The 22,715-nt window shown below is 44.0% G+C and overlaps 2 protein-coding genes across 19 annotated transcripts in view; one reads left to right on the forward strand and one right to left on the reverse strand.

The window, feature by feature from the left end:
- LOC148054132 (DDB1- and CUL4-associated factor 12-like) overlaps positions 1-7,565 on the reverse strand; it is a 32,939-nt gene extending 25,374 nt beyond the window's left edge. Inside the window, exons 1-2 of the mRNA XM_087770683.1 lie at positions 7,288-7,565; positions 6,243-6,497 (exon numbers count right to left, since the gene is read on the reverse strand). Of these exons, the coding sequence (XP_087626809.1) occupies positions 6,243-6,497; positions 7,288-7,368 (336 nt within the window). The 5' untranslated portion in view covers positions 7,369-7,565. The remainder of the gene's footprint in view (positions 1-6,242; positions 6,498-7,287) is intronic.
- A 1,085-nt stretch (positions 7,566-8,650) lies between these two features.
- LOC148054134 (ubiquitin-associated protein 1-like) overlaps positions 8,651-22,715 on the forward strand; it is a 111,203-nt gene continuing 97,138 nt past the window's right edge. For 9 of the 18 annotated variants that reach the window (XR_015707583.1, XR_015707586.1, XR_015707578.1 and 6 more), the window contains exon 1: positions 8,651-8,740. Coding sequence is in view for 1 of the 18 variants with exons in the window: in XM_087770682.1 (XP_087626808.1) it covers positions 10,355-10,361 (7 nt within the window). In the remaining 17 variants the exon portion in view is untranslated. Of the gene's footprint in view, positions 8,741-8,793; positions 8,894-9,813; positions 9,900-10,339; positions 10,362-15,833; positions 15,926-22,715 lie in introns of those variants that run through there. The other 9 variants (XR_015707591.1, XM_087770682.1, XR_015707584.1 and 6 more) reach the window with 8 other exon arrangements.

Raw genomic sequence — 22,715 nt, forward strand, 5'->3', positions numbered from 1 at the left:
AAGTGTCATCTGCAGGTCCTAAAGCTGGCACCAGAAGTGCTAATTAGGAAAACACATCCATACCTCAGGATGTCCACAGACTCAGGAAAATCGTGCTTCAGCTGTAAGAGATTCACACTTTGAAGAGCATCTCAACAGGTATGAGGACTGAAATTAAAACCCCTTCATATTCTCCAGTCTGACACCACTGTCATAGATCAGTGTTTGATACAAGGTTAATAAAGACTTACTCTAATGCAAAATTCCTTTAGCTAAACTCTAAACTAATTGGGCTGAAAAGGTAAAGAACTTGGAAACACACAATGCTGAAGTGCTCTCGCACTTCTGCCCTGGATCTTCAACCTCGACATCATCTTCCTGTAACAAGTTTCCAAATTAAGATATTCTCAGAAGCAGCAACAGGCCATATTTCTTGCAGTGCTTTCACCTGCTCATACCCCACTCTAATCCATCATCAGCCCTTGAATTGCTTTGTCATTTCCTCACTTTTCTCCTCCAGTTGCACAGTATTACCATAACCAGAACAGCAACTGCTCTGAGGGCAAGAAACTTCACACAGTTAAGGGACTGGCTTTGTAGTTTCAGATGTAAAGTTTTAAGCAGTAACTTCTCTCCTTGCTTGGTAAGGAACTTGGCACACTATGTGTAGTTTAAAAACAACCACCACCGCCCTAGAATAAAATAAGCAAGCACTGTCTGCGTATGCTAGGACTCTTGCATCACCTAGGACAGGACAGGAAGCCAGAAGCTCACACTTGCAAGCTGCACCACTGATTGCCAAGAAATCTCCCCTGTAAATCCAGCAAACGGAAGCCAGGAGAAGCCAAACAGTTGTTAGACACTTCTAAAGCCAAAAAGGGAGAAATGTTAAGAAACAAGATAGGCACCCAGCTAAGAATGCAGAAATTTTGAATACTGTTTTAAGAGTTTTAAAGACACTACAGTAAATAAAGTACAAAGTATCTAACTGCTTTTAAACAAGTGCAGCCAAAACTGCAGCATGCAATGACATAATTCCAAAGAAAAAACAAATTGCCCTGCTTCTTCCAAGTAAACTGGTACCTTTGCTACTCTTGAATAAGTACATCTGCAAATAACTCCAAAGCGGCCTGGACTCTAAGAGTCTTGACAAAGTCCTGATAGCTGAACTATACAGTTATTTTTTTCTTTACTTCAAAAGCAGGAATAAGAACTTCTTTTCCAGCTACTCATTATATAGAAACTAAAAACCAGCCACAAAAACTTTTCCTGGATGCAGTAAACCCCCACCAACCTCCAAACAGTGAACTGTGCATCTTGATTTTAAGCTTTGCACATAATTTGGTTCTTCCTGCTAGTAAAGGATATGCATGTCAAATAACTTGACATCCAGGATTTACCAAGCCAAGATTGCTTTGGCCATCTGCCAGAAGTCCAAGGACCACATATATGCCAAGCCCCAAAGAAACATGGACTCCTTAAAGACTAAGCTATCAAACTGGTATGTCTCCTTTCCACTGGAGATCAGAACATGCACTAATCTTAGCACAAAACCTACTCACATGTTGTGCAGTACAGGTGACTCAAGTGGGTAACGGCCTTACGCATCCTCCTTGAAAGGGTCCAAAGAGAAACAATCCAGAATATAAAGAAACCATCTGAGAAGTGAGCAGCAGTAAAAGGAGCCATCAAGTTGACTGACTCTGAATTCACATTTCCAGAGACAAGACCATGCAATCAGGCACTCCACCTTGCTGTGAAATTCTGAAGCACTACTAGCTAATGGGCACACACTTTGATGTCATTAAACTTGTTCATTGCCAAAATCACATTTGTCAGTTTTTATTTGTGTCTTGCCCTCCATGTTTAATTTCAGGAGGCTGGCAGACAGTTAACACATGTTGACAGATGGCAAAGGATGGAGAAGTGAGAGACTTTGCCTGCTAAAGGACATTTCTACCACCCACACCATACCTGGCACGGAAACTACCAGACTCTGAAGGCAGACATGGGTATCACATGCAGTTGACAAAAAAACCAAATACTCATGAGACAAGAAACAACACCTTGATATTTACTCACAAGCCACTGAAATAAGGTGAACGGAAGTGTGGGTTACAGGCATCAGAGATTTATTTACACTGGGTTTCAGTCACTGTTCAGTGGACTTTCAGTAGAGTTACAAACTGCAGGAGCATGACTTCTCATTCCCTCCCTGGAATCAGAAACGAGCAGTTGTCTTGATTTTTCATTACACGTGCAAAGCCAGAAGATACGTTAACTCGCAAAGCAAGTGGAAATCATGTTCCCCATAGAGAGTCCATATTCACAGATGGAAGAGTAACTGTGCCTTGTATTCTCGCCACTACAACCCCAGGACTACAAGACTAGGTGTCCTGGTTTCAGCTGGGATGGAGTTAATTTTCTTCTTGGTAGCCGCTATGGGGCTGTGTTTTGGGTTTAGGATGAGAACAATGTCGATGATACACTGATGCTTTGGTTCTTGCTAAGTAGTTGCTAAGTGGTGCTCACACTGGTCAAGGACTTTTCAGCTTCCCATGCTCTGCCGGGTGCACAAGAAGCTGGGAGGGGGCACAGCCAGGACAGCTGACCCAGACTGGCCAAAGGGCTACTCCATACCACATGACATCATGCTCAGTATATGAGCGGGGGGGGAGGGGGGGGGGGGAGTTGGCCAGGGGAGGGACAACGATCACTGCTTGGGGGACAGGCTGGGCATTGGTCAGCCGGTGGTGAGCAATTGTACAGTGTATCACTTGCTTTGTATTACTATTGTACTATTATTACTTGGTTTTATTATTATTATTACTATTACTACTGTTCTATTTTTATTTTACTTTAGTTATTAAACTGTTCTTATCTCAACCCACGAGTTTTCCCCTTTTGCCCTTCCGATTCTCTCCCCCATCCCACCGGTGGGGGAGTGAGCGAGCGGCTGTGTGGTGCTTAGTTGCTAGCTGGGGTCAAACCATGACACTAGGTTATAATTGTATGAGAAGCACACAACAGACGTGGGATCTCTTGAACGTCTTGGAGACTTGGAGTCTTGGAGACTCTTAAAAGTCTCCAAGAAACAAGAGCTGGTGATTTATAGCAGGGCATCCAAGGCAACATATGAATCCAAAGAGAGAAAAGGTATCAGCTAGCATTCAGAAACCAACCCATTCGTGCCTTGGAAAAGCCACCTGAGAAAACAGAAGAGAGCATTTGGTAAGGAAGTTTTTAAACACAAATACATCTATCAGGCCTGCTGGGGGGGGGGGGGGAACAAACAAAATTATTAGATTCCAGGCAATTATATTCTCAAGCAACTGGAAACTAAGAAGCTTCTTGTATTTAGGGAGTGATTTACAGCTGTTGTATTTTTTCATCCTTAACTTCAAAATTAGCAAAATAACGATGTCCTGAACACATACACAGAACTAAGTGAACAAAAGAAGCTGCAAAATGATTATTGGAACTTCTTTTTAGAAGCTGCTTTATTCTTCGTCATTTCCTGAAATAGTAAAAAAAAAAAACCAACAAAAAAAAAACCACACAAGAAAACTACAGCAATCTCATGTTCAGTGTTTTCATTTGCCATAAGCTTGTCTCCTACATAAGTCTCAAAGTTTCTCTAAGAAGCTTGAACAGAAGACGCTGATTACAGATAGTATCTTCTTCTGAGACTTCACAGTATCAGCCTTTGGTAATTTAGATGCTGTCATGACACACCCTAAACATCTGCACCTCTCAGAGGTTTGCCAGCTCATTCATTTGAATTTGAAAAACATTAAGAAGCCCATTGCATACAAGATCTAGGAAATTCTTGCAAACATGAATCCTGCCTCAGAAAAGACCAGGTGATTGTATTTGAATTTTTAGACACTTGAATGCTTGTACAGGTTCCATAATTCTAAATTTATCAGGAAAAAGCATGCACCTTTAAGAAACCCAAATATTTGATTTACAGATGGCCAACTGTAAGCACCAGGATCCATTGGAGAACAATAAAGTTATTTCATATACACAATCATACCCAGGGATATTTTTAAGGATAAAAAGTTACCCCAAATAATTAAACAAGTTATAATCCTCATTAAAAATGAGCAATTGACAGAGAGCTCCATATTCTCTTCAGCGTTTATAGTGACTAGTACTGTCAAGTGACTAAAACCAAACCTACCCCTCTATGACAGGAGTATATTTTTGTTTTGTTATTAAAAATAACGAATCCTTCTGGCACAGCATAGCCAAGGGCAATTTATAAATTAAATGCTAAAAGCTCTCAGTGCCACATTCAAGCTTTGATTAAAATAGCTGCTATGGCTTATATTTTTCTGTTGCATTAACTTTAATTACGTGCAACTCCAATGCAGCAAACCCCATTAAAGTCAACCAAGTTGTTTTAGATTTATTCCCAACTTAAATGCCACAACTTCAGCGTATGAAAATCAGCAAAGGAATTCTTTATTAGGTCACTTACTCAGGAGATGAGAGAGAAAAATCTCATAATTAGAGTGTAGAGTTTAACGCTCTATTGTTCAAATGTGAACACAAAGCAACCAAGCTAAAGCTATTACAGTATTCATAATTCATATACCATCTTTCAAAATGCTGAAATGACTTCTTTTGTAATCATTGTATTTTGCCTAATAAAAGATGAGGTCCATCTGTAACATTAAGTCTAGCTGTGGAAGCATACACTTCATTGCAGCGTATGCAGTGGGAACAACAATATGATTGAACCCCTCTTCAGTTCCATGATTGTTTGGTCCCAATTTTCTGCAAAGTTGCGTTAACAACACGCCCATTTATCTTCGCTGCAGCAGCACTGGAACTACAGAAGTTACAGAACACAGCAAAATTGTTGCAGCTCTGTAAAACACACAGTCATCTTACTAGAGTAAGCAAGGTTTTTGAGAGCTTGTATTTCAGCAGGAGTTTGTCTTCTGTAAGCTGTTCCACGAACAGTGCTGGCTGCTGACCAGCCGAGGCAATAAACACACGTGGAGAAAGAAGGCAGAGAGATTCCATTTCAGGCTTATTCCTGTTAAAAAATTATTTTGTTTATACAGCTAGGCCTTGCTTCTTAAGAGCTCCTGCATGAAAGCCTCCCACCACTGTGTAACTATAAATAATAACAGAACATCTGGAAAAAAAAAAAAACCAAAACCCAACAAAAACCACCAAAACCACTGTCTCTTGCAGGTTAGACCACTGAGTGCAGCTTTGGTAAAAAAAAAAAAAAAAAAAAAATCTTGATGCAAAGAAACAATCACACCAACTGACATACTTTGAGGTTTAAGAGCTGCTTGACCTATACATTCCTTACAATGCTCAATTCATTTCTGTGGCACTAACCAACTTACAAAGAACAAATTTGGGATTTTACACTAATTCAATCAGAACTTCATACATGAAATTGCACCCTCAGCCAATGAAGTTGGGCTACTGACTCCAGCAGAGAGAATATTACCTAAGTAGTATGTTCTCCTACATTTATTAATCATATAGGACATAATTTTAATATTCCCCTATAATGTTTCAAATCCGAAGCATCATTTTAAGAGTCTGAAGAGGTTTCAATTTTTGCTGAAGCATATAAAGGTACATAAACAAGAGAAGTTATTGAACACCGAAAACAGATTTTGAGTGAAAAAAAATCACGAAGTGAAGAAGCAAAGGATAATCCTGAAGATCTGAAATTCATTTTTTAAAGCTTGGAACATTTCTAGCTACTCTGATGAATATCTGGAGTTTAACCACAGTTTTTAGTTTTGTAGCAACTTTTCAAAATCATCAGCACAGAACCATACATAAAACCAAACCATGTAAGACTGAGCATAATAAAAAAAAAAAAAAAGTCTTACTAGCAACTTCTGCCAGGCAGGATAGCTACCATTTAGCAAAGCTAGCACGGATCATTAACTTTTCATTTGCAGGACAAGAAGAAAGATCCAACCCCATTGCTGCTCTCCATCCTGCAAACAGATGTAAATCGCTCTGTAAAGATTAGACAGATGCTGCATCGAGATACAGGCCTCACGTTCAGGTTTGCAGCCATCTGCACATATTTTCAAACAAGAACAGGTCATCATTAAGCACTACCTTCAGTCAAAATTAATTGTGTGCGATTTTGACTCTGCTCCTAATTACTTCCGAACATTTTCCTTGGCAGTCTATGTACTTCGATTACGGTAAGCATCATTTGGGGGTGGAATAATTCACAGAGGGAAGAGAAACAGAGAGGCATCACTTACTGTGTTGCATTTTGTCCCACACACCACTTGTCGGTGGTTCAGCCACTGGGAGGCAAACACTTTATTAAGGGTTCCAAGGTGAAATTCTCTCTCCTTCAGGAGGCTGGGAAGCTGCTGGGCCGCATATCCATGCAACAAGCTGTGATAGCTGGACTCATTCTGCATCCTGACCTCTCTACCTTTCAGGTAGTACACCAGAGACCTTTTCACCAAGGGGAGTCTTTTCCTTTTGTGAACTAAGTGATCCCACCCGTACTGTGGAAAAAAAAACACGGAAATTAGATAAAGCAACTAGAACAAGACACGACCCTTCTAAATTCGAAGACATTCCCAGCAAAATACTGAAGCCTTCCAAACTATCTATGGAATACCGTCCACGAAGATTAACTTAGAAATGCTGACACAGCCTTCAGCAACATAAAATTAAACATAAATATTTACTAAAGAAGCAACGCTGCGATGACATTAAAACCAGTCCACACCGGTTCGGCACCGTTGATGCTTATAGAAACAAGAGAAAACCGAGAAGCGCGTTAAATAGAAGAGAGCAGCCCCGACAGCCCCCGCCGTGAGCTCGGCAGGTTTGGGGGTGACACCGCGGGGACCTCCCCGATACCGACCGCGCCGTTCATGGGCCTCCTCTGAGCCGGCCTGGGGTGGCACCGCAGCATCGCTCAGCCTAGGGGGGCGGCGGGGACCCGGCAGTTACGGGCCGAACGGCTGAACCCAATGGGGGTAGCGCCAGGCGGGGCGGCAGGAACCCGGTAGAGCCACCGGGGCAGGGAGCGGCGGGGGGGGTGTGGGGGGGGTAGCTGCCTACTGTATCGCACCGAAACACCCCCCGCTACCGGGGCCGGGACTACTCCTCCCCACCCCCCAGGACACGTTCCCTAGGCACCGGGACCCTCCCCGCCCCAACCGGGCACCAAGACACAGCAACTCCCGGTCAGGGTCACCTCTCCCCCCGGGCACCAGCACGTTCCCCCCCACCGGGGACAAGGGCCCTCCCCCGCCATACACCCGTTCCCGCCTCCCCCCGGCCTACCTGCTCCCCCTGGAGCACCCCAGGCCCCGCGGCGGCGGCTACCGCCGCTTTCCGCTTCCTGCTAACTGTTTTCCAGGCCATAGGAGGAGGAGGAGGAGGAGGAGGAGGAGGAGGAGGAGGAGGAGGAGGAGGAGGAGGAGGAGGAGGAGGAGGAGGAGAGGCCGAGAGCCCGGCCCAGGCCCCACATGGAGCAGGAGGAGGCAGCCGCTGGGGGACAGGGCATATAAGTGCAGGGAGCCGGGCCCAGTCACTCGCTCCGCCGACCGCGCGTCACGACATTTTCCCCGGGATTTTTTTTTTTTACGGCAGTCGCGTCGCACCTTTGCGGCGGCTCCCCCCGTCCCGCCCGAGAGCCTCGTTTCCTAGCAACCGGACGAGGCAAGGAGGCGAGCTGTCCCGCCCCCTTTACGGTTGCCAAGGCAGCGGGGCTCCCCTGACGTGGGCAGATGAGTGCTTTTCCTTACGTCCGCATACCTCATACGCACTTTTTCCTATACTTATAGAGGCAAAAAATAGAGTAACCCACACCCAACAATCGCCGTTTTGCAAGTGATATTACAGGGAAAAGAAAAAGGATGAGGAGAAAAGAGAGAAATGTGTGACGTGCAGACAGACCACAAAAAAAGCCAGCTCCTGACCACCTGAAAGCCTCTGGTGCCTCAGGTCACGTGAAATCAGTAAACGTACTATTTTCCTGATAAAGAAGGCATTTCTTTTATACCTTTTTTTGTGTGTTTTCATCTAACAAACTGCAAAGACAAGGGTGCTGTGAAAAGCCAAACTTAAAAAAAAAAAATAAAAGAACCTCACAGGTTTTCCAGGTTCCCCTGAGGATAAAAAGCCCAAGGGATAATTCTAGTTTGACTGTTTTCAGCCGTGATTTATCACAATTAATCCCCTTCTTCGCATCCTCCCTCACACACACACACACAACTGCCACCTGCATTTTAGACAAAACCTCTCCATTTTGGACCAAGGCCCTCTCAAAAGGCTGAAAACCTGCTGCCAAAGCTGCTCTTAGGGGTAAGCACCGTTCTCTGGTGCATCCCGACGGGAATGCCCCCTCAGCCGTGCCAGGTGGGCACGCTACCCCTCGTGAGGAGACGAGAGCAGGCGTTGAAGCGGCCATGGCCGCTGAGAGAAAAGGGCTGAGGCGAATGGGGCGAAATGCCCCCTCTGGGCCCGGCTCGCCGCCTTCATCCAGCCCCCGGGGGAGCCTGTCGCTGTGCCTAGCAGGAAGAGGGGCAGGAGGTGCTGGAGGAGCCCCCGAGCAGAGCCGGAGCCGGGGACAGGCCCAGCCGCTGCCCGCTACCGCCCCTCACGGAAAGAGGCGGGGCTCCCCTCGCCTTCACCCCGCCCCTCTCCCCGCTGGGGGTGACGTCACCGCGAGCACCTCCCGATTGGGCCGGCGGGGGCAGGTGACCTCGTGGCGTGACGCCAGCGCATCGCCGGGGTAGGTGAGGTGGAGGGCAGGTAGACAAGATGGCGTCGCCTGGTCGTGGGGTTGGGGGTGGCGAGGCGGCGCGGGTTTCGTAGGGGTGGGTGGTGAGCAGTGACCGCGGGGACAGCCGGAGCCGTCAGCCGGGGGTCGCCAGGCGCCGCGCAGGTAACGAGCGGGACGGGAGAGGTGAGAGATAGGGGGTGCGGGGCCTGGATAGGGGGGTGTAGCTGGCCGCTCCCCAGGCCCTCCGGCTTTCCGCCGGGCCTAAACTTCGCTGCCGCTTCTCCTCGTCTGGGGTGAGGGACCCTCCGCGTCCCCGTCGTGATTCAGCAGATGTGAAGTGGTGGCGGGGCGGCTGCGGGGCTGCTAGCCGCCCGGGGCGGGAGGGGCTCGTAGGTCGGGGGGCCGCTCCCCTGGCCGTGGAGGAGAGCGAGCCTGTGGCGCTGCCTTAGCCTGTGGCCTTGCTCTGCCTTCACGGCCTCTCGCTGCTGCTTTTGAAGGTACCGTTTAATGGAGGTGAGAACTTGCACGGTCAGCTCAGAGGGACGGAGTCCTGGCACTCTGTCCTGGGCTGTACCCGGGGAGTAGAGGGAGGTCGGACTGGTAGGCTGACCTCCTTTCCCTATGCTCTCCTGCTTTCCGGCAGTTTCAGGGACTCCCTGAGTAAAGGAAATACCTTTCTGCTTAATAACCCTTGATGAATTTGCCTTCTGAGAGCTGATTGCTGTTGAAATCTGAGTAAACCGTTAGTGTCCATAAGATTTGGAAGTAAGTTTCTCCCCACGGTAACTAAATCTTCTGTGAAGAACTGAAACATCTGCTTTTGGTTGGGGGGGGGTGGGGGGGTGCGCACGTGTGTTTTTTGTCAAGCCTGCCTTCAGGTAATTTGTTAATTTCTGGCTCTTGTGTTGTGAAAACCATAGTATTCATCTTCCCTATGCCACTCGTGACTTTAGATTTCTACTGTATTCACTCTTTGGCTGTGTCTTCTTATAGGCTGAAGAGCCAAAATCTTGTTTACTTCATGGGTCATAGCACTCCACATCTCTGTTTATGCTTATTACCTATTTCTGGATCTTTTCCAGTTAGCTGTTCTGCTTTTGAATGAGGAAGAGGATCATATCTTTTTCTGCATTTGAGATGTAGACATACCATGGATGTATACACTGGTGTAAGAATATTTCAGTTTTGTTGTTTCTAACTTCCTGATAATGCCTTGTGTTCTCTTTAGCTCAGTGCTTGCTAGAAGTAAAACATTTAACACTTTTATGAAGCTATTTAGTATAATTCAAGAAGTGTCTTCCTGAGTTTTGATAGCTCAAAATCTATCTTTTTTTAAAAAAAAAATTTTAAAAATTAGGATTGCTTTGTTTTTTTAATTAGTAAAAAAAATTACAGTAGATGGAAATGATCACCTTATCAAGTGTTTTTATTCCCCACATAATTTAAAAGTTCCAAACAAGTAAAAACAAAAAAAAAAGTCTCGTGATGTTATGCTGTCTCATTAGAATAGAGATAAGCAGATGGACTCTGGTACTTGGCTGTGCAACTAATATAGCTGCCATCCTGGACTCAGTAAAAATGTGTTCATGTCGATTTTAAGCACTTTGAGGTGGATATTCCTAAATGACAAGTGAGTATTGCCAAATTAAGGAACAACTGAGTTGTGACTGGTGATGTAACATCAGCAGCACAGCCACTGAAAAAAGCATCTTGCAGCCTGTTATGGGGTTAAGAGGCTTTTGTGGGAGCTTGGTGAGGGGAATCTTGCTTCAACTGTGTCTAGGGTATTAAGGAAAAAGAGGAAGAGGCAGTACTGCAATTAGCCAGACCTCTTCCTCGCCTTCCTTCCCTTATCCTCGGAGCATGGGACTTTCTGCCCTTGTGCAGGCACTCCTGCAACTGCTGGTTTCCTAGGGCTGACCCTGCATACCTGGCATCTCTGCTCTGCAACAGCATTTTTCAGGGGAGAGGGGAAAAAACTGTTTTGGCCTCCTCCTCTCATTTTCTTCATACAGAACAAAGCTATGTGTGTAGCACTGTACTAGCCATGGGGAAGGGAATGGGGCTGACATGGTACGTGTGGTAGCAGCATAGCAGAGTTAGACCGATTTATTCAAGGCCATGTGCAGGATGGTGTTAGGTTGCAGGACCATGGTAGTACTGCTACTTAATGACTTCAGTTTTCTGTACATACAGAGCTGTGATTCAAAAGTGGCAGTGATGCTTTAGATCACCATTGCAATTGAGTGACTTAAACCTTTTAGGCAAAACCTTAATCTTAAGGATAGGGGGAGAGAACACATGTAGTCTTTAAACTTAGCTTTTGCCAACTTGTGGTTTTAGTCTCAGAAACAAAACTGAAAGTGATTGCGCTTTTCTTGTCTCACTGGCTATATCTGGCCTGCAAGTTAGATAGTTCCATAGTTCCCGTTTCCCCCCCCCCCGTGAGTGCACTGTGGAACAAAGGAGTCGGGGAATAAGTTGCTTCTACTAGGATCAGATACTCTGCGTAAGTCAAGTGTAAGCTGAAACAAAGGTACCTGAAATTTCAAAGGGAAAACTAAGGAAATCTCAGGTATAAGTGAATGAATGTTAGTTTCTCTTTAATGACTTGAACTTCAATTTTCAGAATGTTTTAAGAGTATACTGATCAGTATAGAGAATATACTGATCAGCTGGGAGACTTACTGTATAGTTTATGTTGATGGATAGAAAAATGTTTTTGATGATTTTTCATCATTAACACATGGAAGAGCTCCATCTCTATTGTTCACATGGTGTTTTGCAGTGCCCAGTACTTGTTATCCTAGAGACAAAAATCTCTAACAGAACAGGAGTCGGGTTTCTGGACCAATCCAGCAGACCACCTCATCTAACTCTGTCACACTGGCAGCCAGAGCTGTTTTGGCTGGTGCTGGTGGCAAAAGTGCTACAATGCTACAGAAGGCATCACCTTGGTCCTCCTCCTCCTTTTTAATTATATAAGCTTATGGTTTCCTGTTGCTTCCACAAACTTTAGGATTTGATAATTCAGGACATTCAATATTGTTGTCAATGTCCAGTCTCTGTATCATAAGTTTTTGACATCAGCCTGTTCCTGTATTTTACAGTTCTGCTGGGTTGAATATTTTGATAAATTTATTGATGAGAAATTGTTTTACTTACTAGACGGAACTTCTATCCAGCCTTCTCTGGCATTTTGTTTCGAACATAATCACTCCCAGTCTCTTCAGTCATAAATTCCAGAGCTTCAGCTGTCAGTTTACAAGGATCTCTACCTAAAGGCATTACTATCTATTTAAAATTGATCAGTGCAATTCAGATCAATGTCAGTGTAAAGAAGGTCTAGCAGAGCTGTAATTGAAAAGCTCTGGAAGATGTTTTTGAAAACAATTGTTTGAAGAAAAGGCAAAGAAGGGTTGTTTATAAATAGCTTTCTTGTTTGAAGAAGTAGGTCTTCTAGGGTGTATCAAAGGTTGATTTCTCTTCCCTGTATTGTGCCTGCTTGCTCTGATAACTAGGAAGGCAATGCTATTGATCTTGCAGCGTGTACCACTCTACAAGGGATCATTGGTATTGCAGTTGATCGATACAAGCCTGAGCTCACTGTTTTTCTGTGTTAACTACTTAGGTAGGTAATCCTCTGTGGTATGCAAGTGTGTTCTTAATGCTTTGACCCTCTGACTTGGTTTGAATAAGCTCATGTTCTGTGTCCGTAATGACCTTTTGCAGTCAGTGTAGTCTTATATTGAGCTCTCCTAAGAGAAACTGAGCATTGGGGTTTTTCCCTCTGTTAAATGATCAGATTTATTCCAAATCCTTGCTTGCATGGGGAAGGCATGTTCTTAAATGTTAAGAAATACTGTCTTTCCTGTGGTTGGGAAATTTTGAAAGAATAGCTTGTATGTCCAGACTCGTTTGTGGTTTTGTTTTTTTTTTTGTTTTTTTTTTTTTCTTCCTCTCTCTCTGAAAGGCTACAAGGTCTTTTCAGAATCCTTTAAGCTTGCAATGTATTTAAAACACAGAAGTATATCAAAGGGGAAACAGAATATCATTGCTCTGACTTAGGTTTAAGTCTTCTTTTCTAGAAGGGAAAGTAGATTGGTTCAAAATACCATGTTGCATTAGTAGTATTACAGTTTCTAACTAACTGACCGAGTTCAAATGGAAATTCTGAGCTTGTATTTTCTCAGCTGCATTTTGTGTCAGAAACTCTTACACCAGAGTAACATTTTTAAGTGGGGAAATCAGAAGAACATGAGTCCTATCCAAGCAGCAGTCACTTCTTCAGCTGGAAGATGGTCTGAATATGAATATACTAAAGCTACTAAACTGTTGGTAGTTAGTATCATGGAAACTAGTAATAGAGTTGTGAGCCCCTAGTTAGTCTGGTCTATGTTGCTGGAGATCAGTGTTCGTGATAACTATCTACTAGATCATGTGAAAGATTTAAGCCCTTTCCTAATGTATATGTTTGTGCTTGCACCATTTGACATCTCTAGGCTAGCAGCAGATGAAGCTGTGACTGAAATGACTGGTGAGATTTATTCCCTGAGTTTGGGAGGTTGGATTTTTAAGAGTATGTGTATTGCCAGTTGTGCTATCTCAAGTGTTAGCACTGTGCTTAATCTAGACATAGAGATGTGCTTATGTGTTCAACTTGATTTGTCTCATCAATTCTGAACTCTAAAATAAAACTAGATTCCTAGTTTATAGACGCCCTGCAAAGTAATTGTTAAAGCATATGTATTTACTTTTCTGATACAGCAAAGCCACACTGGGTTCCACCCTAATGACTAATACCATCATGTGGTGTCCTTGCACAGTAATGTATAATAATTTCAAATAGAAATATGGGAGGCATGTGTAGTAGGGAAAGGAGTTTATATGAATAAAATCACCATTAACAATCTGGAATAAAATTGTGTGGTGAAAAAAGGATAGAAAAGCTTTATGCTCTGAGAATGTGTTCTTAATCTTTTAATTAAGTATTAGGTCACCACAAGCAGTCTGTTGCCAGTCTATTTAACTTCTTGGTAGAAAAAAAGCTGAAAGATTATTGAGTTTCGTTGTGCTTGCTGGGTTTGTAACAGTATAAAAAGAAGGGATGTTATTGTGCTTTTCAGAAAGTACCTTTAGGTTCTTTATTGGGAAGAGGGGGAATGAGTAAGTGAATGTATCCCCTAAATCAGGTGTTAGTTGGAGTTTTGGAAACAAAAATGGATAGAAAAATTATGGTACTATAACTTTGCAGTCGGGGGGGGTAATGAACCATAAAGATTTTGGGGGGCAGATTTCTATATTACTGTAGCGTTTGTTACATATCAAGGCTATACCGGCGGATCTCCAGCCAACCCGGGCTGGGGAAGGAACAGTCAGCACACACAGTGTGGGTGTTCAGCTTCCTCGTTTATTGCGCAGTAGTTTATCTTTATACTCCCAGCAGTAGGCGTGTCATGTTATAAGGGGCGGAGACAAGGGAGGGTCGACCCTTAACTCTTTCCGTACATCACGTGATCTTCTGGTTGCCAGCCCTTATCTTTACTACACTTCCCCCTCCCTTAGCTCCAGTAGCTCTGGATCTCGCTGGGGAAGCTGCGCGTAAAATAATCGATATGTGGTAAGACTTCTTAGTATACGACTCATAGAATGCATAATTAAGCGTAATAGACAGGGTAATAGCATAGCAAGGACAAGAATAAGTAATAAGATTATGAGCCCGGTTATTAAAAGTTTGGGAATATTGGTAAACCAGTTGCCTATGTTAGCTATAGCTCCTAAATTAAGGGAGTTTACTTGTATTGCATCAGATAGTTGGTCAAGCGCGTTGGTGTGGCTCTTAAAAATATTCAGTGTATCGTTGCCTATTATGACGTTATTAACATTCCAGTTTTGTAAGCCTGGGATAGCGGAGCTCTGGTTTGACTTGTGGCAGCAACTGTCCTCCTTATCGCTAGTGAAGTAGGGGGTGAACAATAGACAGGTAGAGGCTTGTCCAATAGCCGGCATATACAGACACGCATCCGTTACGTTCATGGATTTTGCCCAATCCAGCCAGTAGTTCGTCGCGGCTCCCTCATTGCTCCCCCACACCATCAGGATGCATAGGGAAATGGTAACCTGTCAAGATAAGACTCAATAAATTGATTAATGTTTATACGGTTGAATATTTCGACTTGGTACCCATTCTAGCGTCCCTTTCTCGGTTTGCACACACGCATACCCACGTCCCAGGCAACGGAGGGAATACGGGCCCCTCCATTCACGGGTTTGCAGGTCCCGTACTTGAACCAAAGGGTAAGGCCCTTCGTTCTCATCGAGCCGGAAATGTGCCTGGGTTGCAGTCTGGGTTTTATAGGTGTTCCCTCGAATGGTATGATTTAAGGTAATTAGTGCTGTCGTCAACAGACGCTGTGCCCAAAATAAGGGAGGGTCAAGGGGAGGGGGAACCCCTGTTCCTGGGCTTATCTTTTCCCCCTCCCTAAGTCGGTCGAGTAACCCTTTTAATGTGCGATGCGCGCGTTCTACAATGCTTTGGCCCGTACTGTTATCGGGAATGCCATGACTCAACTGAATATCCCAGCGCGCGCAAAAGTCCTTTGCCTTCTTGCTGACATATGCCGCTCCATTATCTGTTTTAATTTTTTGTGGAATGCCAAGTTGCGCCATACAGTCCTGCCAATGTAAATTAACTGCGAGAGCATTTTGTTTAGCATGCATAGTGGCTAAAATAACTCCACTGCAGGTATCAACTGTGACATGCAGATACTTACGTGGATTAAAGGGTTCATAAATCGTAACATCAGACTGCCATATTTGGTTGGGCTGCAACCCTCGAGGGTTTACCCTTGCTTCCCAGAGGGGACCTTTGGAAACACACAGGATAAGCAACAATCGAGGATCCCTCGTCGCCCCCTTCGTCCTCACTGCTATCAGAGCTCGTGGGGTAATCGTGTACAGGCTCCCTCCACTGTGAGGGAATACCAGTTCGCTTTCCCACTGCCCCAGGGGTAGGGGGTCCCTCTGGTAGCTCAGGTATCATTGGCAGTGCCGGGGGAGCCCTACCACCCCCCCCCCCAGATGTTCTCAGCCGTGACGCTGGTTCTCCTTGTTCCTCAGATCCTTTCCTGCGCTCCGCTCTCTGTGTGTCCAGCACCCGTCGATCACTGGGATGCAACGGGGCGTCCTCAGAAGGTGATGGTGTCTTGCCCTCCTTTTCTCCTTCCTGCCATCTTCCTTCACGTAGTTCGCGATACCGCTGGGATCACACATCGGCCCCCGGGACCCAATCCAGCAACCTATCAGTCAGCTCCCTTTCCACACATTGTTGCAACTCGCCCCAGGGGTATTGAGGAGGTGGCGGATCCGCCGGTGCAGAAGGTGCCGAAGGTTCCGTGGGCGGCTGCTCTAGACTCCCCACTCGTAACGGGAACACCTTTCCCGACTCCTTTGTTCCCGCTATGCCATAGCCTCCCTGCGCCTCCCCTTCCTCCATTGGCTCAGTCCCCAGTAACGATGGCCCTGTCTGTGCCCCACAGGCCACTCCTTCCCAGCCAGACTGTGTCCCCTCCGAGACTAAACCCATTGGCTTTTCGTTCCCAGGAACTTCATGCCCCATCAGCGCGCTACGCGCGGCAAGCCAGCACCGCTTTGCCGCAAACCCCTTCTTGAGCACCCTTTCTACTGTTCCCCAGGCGCGAAGCCGGTCACTGGCTCCTCCAACATTGCTTATGACCGCTTCTGTCAGCTCTTTGCGTATTTTCCCCCAATATGAGGTGTCCAAAACTTCTGTGGGAGCGCTGAGCACTCCCCGGCATAGCATCCGTTGGATGCAGTCGCCCGTGGGCCTTTTCCTTATCGCCCCATCCTCGCCCACCTCCGTCGCTACCGACTTTAGTACCTTTACAAGTTCTGCGAGCTCCATCGCTGCTACCTGCAGCCGATCACGTCAGGGTCACCACTACGTAGTGTTCGTTACATGTCAAGGTTATACTGGCGGATCTCCAGCCGACCCGGGCTGGGGAAGGAACAGTCAGCACACACAGTGTGGGTGTTCAGCTTCCTCGTTTATTGCGCAGTAGTTTACCTTTATACCCCCAGCAGTAGGCGTGTCATGTTATAAGGGGCGGAGACAAGGGAGGGTCAACCCTTAACTCTTTCTGTATATCACATGATATTCTGTTCACCAGCCCTTATCTTTACTACATATTACATGCCTCTGAGATTTGTGAGCTCCTTATAAACCTAGGTTTGTTGTTAATCAAGCTGTAATTCTGTTGGTGGTCTTTGGCTGGCAGGGCTCTGTACTGGCAATTACTTTTACAACTAAGCATATAACTATTTGAGGTGTTGTCTTCTAGATACTCTTCTGAGGAATAATTTAAAAGAAAATCTTTGGGTAAGAATATTCTTTATCAAGTTTTAATCAGCCAACTATTTGTGTAACCATTTTAATCTGAAGAACTGTGAGACTTTGCGAGGTGGAGGGGGAGATGTGTTTCAGGACTCCCACAGCCGATAAGGAGTCCTGTGCTTGCACAAATGCAAAATGCAATTCCTTTAAGGCAGTGAACTGCCTGTGGAAGAACAGTTGCTAGATTCTGATTAGTGTCTTAGCAGGGGGCAGTTTTCAAAATATCTGCAGTTACAGGATTCCTTCTTGTTTGTAGAAGGGAGTTTAATACATGATTTCTGTTGACTTACCTGGAAATCTTTTGATAGCTGGTAAAAAGCTCGTAATGTATTCCTAGATCACTGAATGCCTGTGCTTAGTAATTTAATTTCTTTGCAAAGAAAATGCAAGTAAAGATGGTAAAAAGCTTGTTGCTTTTAACCAACACTATTGAATTTTTCTTAACTTGTATGCAAAGGGAAACCTAGCAAATTCGAGTGTGGACATAAACGTAATATTGTTAGGTTCTGTAATGTCTTCTACATGAAGATCTTCAACTGGAAAAGCCTTAATAAATACAGCTTAAAGAATCCACCAACATATGATGAGATGCAAGGTAAATGAAGGTAGACAAAGGTGAAGAAGTTGAATGTGGCATGAATGGCTGGGTGGTCTAAGCTGCTTTTGGAGCGGGGGATAAACTCTAGAAATACACATTTGGTTGACAGAATGGCTGTCGCATCTGTTTGTGTGACATGACAACGTCATCCTTTTCATACCTGAGCTTGCATATGCAAGTAGTATGCAGTTCTGAAGGTCTGCCTGTTTCTTGGGATGTTCTGTATGTGTTATGATATTGGACTGATGAAGAAGTTCTGCCTTCTACCCATCTGCCTTCTCTCCCCTTTCCCAAAGGAGATGAACGACTGAAATATACCAGTATTTAGTGTAGGGATCTAGCTATACTCTGGATAAATTGATTCTACCAAGTAATGTGAAGGTCTTCTCTCCCAACTTGAAGGGAAAGAGAGAAGTTGTGTATCCATTTTACTACAAGCCTTCTTCAAGGCATAGTTCTCCTGTAATTTGACATTACTGCAGGAATATAAATGTGATGCTCCTGTTCTGTTGTTAGGCAGCACTGGATTTGTTTGCTGAAGTAAGCTGGATTGAATCAGACATGGGTTATAAAAGAGGCAGGCTGGGACTGATTCTCAGGTTACAGGAGAAAATCTGATATCTCAGTTGAGGAATGGTCAACTCAGTCTCTCCACTTTCCTTCTTTAAAAAAAAAAAAAAAAAAAAAGAATAATCTTGCTGCTTTGTCACAGTAATGATGGTCCACTGAGATGGATCTCTGTACTGTTAGCAGTCCCGTATTGTTGCCAGTCTGTTAGATGTTTGGAGAACAAAAGCTGTGGGTATGATTGTTGGATGGTCATGGGACAATCTCATCCAGCAACCTACTCTGGTCTAGTCATAAAATAGAAGTAAGGCTAGATTGCTGAAGCTGAGTTAGATCTGTCAAAATGTCCTGAGGAAATGAAGCTAATGCATCTCTGAAGGCTGCTTTTGCACATAAAATGAGTGGTTTCTGTTTAGTTATTCATTGCTTTAAGTGTTTCAGGGGTTGCATTCATTACTGTAGCTGCTGAAGAAATTTCTAATATGCAGGAAAAAAGTTTATACCACTGAGCGAGACTGGAGATACAGCATATAACAAAATTGCAGACTTAAATGAATTTGAAGTAGTAACTTAGAAATAAAGTTTGGACTAAATCAAATTTCGTATTATCAATCCAGAAGAACATCCTTAAGGCTTTTATAGTAAGATGAAAAGCTGAATAGTAGTGATTTGATAGGGAAAATTGGGGGGACAAAGATATTGGTCCAAACTTGAGAGAATGCAGTGAGATTCCTGGGGTAGCTGTGGATTTGGGATTCGGGAAATACAAGTTCTGTTCTGGCTTTGCTGGCTGAGCTGGATGACTGTGGGCAAACTGCTTCAGCTTTGTGCCTTGTTCCTCACACCTGTAAAAGAGGGATAGTTTTACTGCTGGTTAAGTGCCTTGACAGCTATTTTGAAGTCTCATGCAAGAACTAGGTGGTGCTGAGGATATAAGGGAATTCTGGCAAAATTCCTTTCTGCTTAGGGGAAAGGTAACGAATGAAAAGTGTGTGTGTGTGTAAGGGTGTTCAATTCCTGGCCGTATGAATATCTTGTAGCCTTCTAGATTTCATCCAAACCCAGTGTCTTTCTGTGGCTATGGTTTCTTTTCCATTCCACTTGAGCGTGAAACTCTAGTTCAGTCTTCATATGCTCTTATCATTGGGAGGCTTGTAATTGTGTGTGTGTCTGTCATTCCTGGTACCTTGCGAGTTTCTGGATTTTGCTCTATACATTCCTGATAGATCATTCTGTGTTTGTAGTGAAGTGCAGGCTTCCAGTCTACACTATCCTTAAACTCATCTGCTCCAAACATTAACTACAAGTGTAGGACTGCAGTGCTGGGAGGGCAAACTGAATTGTTGTCTTACACAGAGAAAAAAGCAGACCTTTTCAGTTTTTTTTTTTTTTTTAAGTGAGGAAATGTAAATCTTGAAACCTATTTTATATGGAAACAATTGGAATTAAGGTAGGTGGGTGAAGAGGTTATTTTATGATCCTTAGGGATCTACTGAGTGTCTTGTCTGAATGTAGCTGGTGACCGCTGCATAGCAGGGAGGGAGGAATGACACCTGTGATATGGAAAGGCATTTCTGAAGCAGTATGTAAAGGCGAGTGTAGCAACTTGGAGCATCCTTGAAAGTTACGTCTTGGTGGTTGGGTAGTTGCTCTGCTTTCCTTCTCAGAGGGTGAGGATTGTCTATGTGTTTGTGTATCTTCACTGCTAGTAACCTCAGCTGTGACAGTTGCACACATAGAATGAACCTTGTTTAACAGATGTACTGACTCTCTGTTTTTTTGGTTGTTTTTTTTTTTTTTTCCCCCGCTGTTGCTTGTGGCTTCCATTCCTGAACTTTTCAATCTATTGTTGGACTACAGGCTGAACCATATTTTCGTTTAAGCAGCCCTAAATAGAGGGGCCTTTGCTGTTTGAGAACTCCAAAATCAAGAGATTGCAAGGAAGATGGTTCTGCTCAGGACTGGAGCGTGCTGCCTTCAGGTGGTGTAGGCCACTTAAGTTTTCTAATCCACAACACAGCAAGCAGCTCATTTACTTATCATATTCTGGTTTTGTAATATATCCACTATAGCTGAGGGCAACTTCAGTTTGACTTCTCTGCTTAAAGATAGATTTCTACTTTTCTACACTAGACAAGCTCGCTCAAGACAACTTAACTTCCTGTGTTCCCAATGAATTCAATTCCAAAAGTGTACTCGGTGTGGGTGCCACCAGTTTGCTGAGCCTCTTCAGGTGTCTGCTGCTGTTTTCATATCTCGGAGTATTTTTTTTTTTTGATAGCCAGCAATGATACTTCTGTTCCTGTGTGTTTTTAAAGAGCAGAACTTAATCTTTGCTACCAGCTCTGGTCTTCTCTAAAGTTAACAAGCCTTTTCAAGAAATAATTAAGGTGTAAGTATTCACTTTAAAACTGTTTCCTGCTCTTTATGCTCTGTTATGCACCAATTCCACGTTTAATTAAAACAAGTGGAGCTTGCTCACTTAAAATATGACTTCTGGTAGTGGAATTTAATTTGGTGTTGACTACTGATAGTATTTCCCATCTAGGTCATCTTTTTAATGTAGTCATTCAGTCCTGTTTGGACTGGGTGCAAAAACATGAAAGCAGGCTTAACTGATACTTTATCTGGAGATGAAACAAGATTGGTTCTTATTTAGGCATTACTGCAATGGGACCATATTTTTATTTGCTTGATTCACTTTTTTTATATTTCAATTTGATTCCTTTGTTCTGTTGAGTTAGTCTGGGAAGGAGTGTGTCCCTGCTGAGACTTCAGTTCAGCAAACATATGAAAATAGCTAAAGTGAGTGCTCACCTTGAAGAGTGATGAGGTTGGTTTTTTTTTCCTTGTCTGTTAGTTTTATTCTTCAGTGCAGCAAAATCTGGGATCTTTTCAGATGTGTATTTCTGTATATGCTTGTTTTCTTGTCTCAGTCTTGATAAGAAGGGTTGGATGAAGACAGATACCTGTTGGCTTAGTAGGAATGACATGTGAATTAAGGACAAAATGAGCTAGCATTGAAGGCTAAGACTGTACCAGTGACACGTTGACGGGTGGAAGAAGATGCATAAAAACCAAAAAAAGTCAAGTAAGTGTGTGAAGAACATCACATCTGTAGCACCTAAGATGGAATTCACGTTTCTCACATTAGCGCTGTCAAGACAAAGGCAAACCAAGCTTATGAGGCATGTTTTGAAAATCGGGAAGGTTTGAGATGGTGTGAGTTTTATGTTGTCACCTCACAGAAAAGCATTTTGGTGAGCACGCTTTTCCAGGTATGCTGTGATCAGCTCTTAGGTGATTCAGTAGTAGGAAGTTTTTGGAACTTCTGCTTTCATGTATCTCAAAGTGTATATTCGGTGAAAGAGTAACTTATGGTGAATAGAGGTGTTTCCTGGAAAACAGGCAACACTGAGAGATGAAACTGAAAGAGGGTAGATTTAGATTGGGCATAAGGAAGAAATTTTTTTTACAATGAGGGTGGTGAGGCACTGGGGTTGCCCAGAGAAGTTGTGGATGCCCCATTGTGGGAATAAATGAGATTGTGTTTTACTTTGACGAGATGCAGCTGTGCCCTTGAGGCTTGTTACAAACAGGTTCACAGGAATGCAGCTGTGGCCTTGAGGCTTGTTACAAACAAGTTTGTGAAACTTAGAGGCAGAAAAATAAGGATGAGATTGGATACATCCCTGAAAGAGGAATTCGCGTGCACCAGCTTGAAGAACCAATAAGTAACGCTGAAGAGACGCGTGGACGAAAGACAGTAGCCAATGAAATGGGTTTTGCTTGCTCATGAACACTAGATCATATTATAAAAGGGATAGATTGTAAAAATAAAGTGTCTTCGCCTGAACTCATATGCGGAGTCCGTGTCTCATTCCCTTCACCCCATCATTGGAAGTGTTCAAAGCCAGGTTGGATGGGACTTTGAGCAACCTGATCTAGTGAAAGATGTTCCTGCCTGTGGTGGGGGGGTGGACTAGATGACCTTTGAAGGTCCCTTCCAACCCAAACCATTCCATGATCGGTGGCTTCTAAATTAAGTGAATTTGCAAGGAACTTGCATTCTCAGAATGTGGCGCGCTCAGTTGAGAGAATTGAGTTATGTTAGTGGAAAACAGGGACGTCAGATGGCTGGAAAAGTTCAGCAGTTTTAACCATATTATGGGAGAGATCCTGTAGGGAATGGGAAAAGGCTGTTGGTGGTCCTATGTGTATTTAAACTGCTTGGACTGAGGGTGCAATCAAAATTTGAAGCAGTGGCTCCTGTGCAGAGTTCAAGGTTTTAGCTTGCTGCTGCAGGGCAGGCAGAGTTGTTTGTAGGTGGAATAGTTAATTTAACAGGCTGTGTTTTCTGTCAGTACCATACTGAGTTTTGCTGAGAAAATATTAAATGTGTGGTG

Source organism: Nipponia nippon, unplaced genomic scaffold (genome assembly GCF_047370975.1).
Source record: "Nipponia nippon isolate SJK-2023a ecotype South Korea unplaced genomic scaffold, ASM4737097v1 scaffold_33, whole genome shotgun sequence".
Classification (NCBI taxonomy): Eukaryota; Metazoa; Chordata; class Aves; order Pelecaniformes; family Threskiornithidae; genus Nipponia; species Nipponia nippon.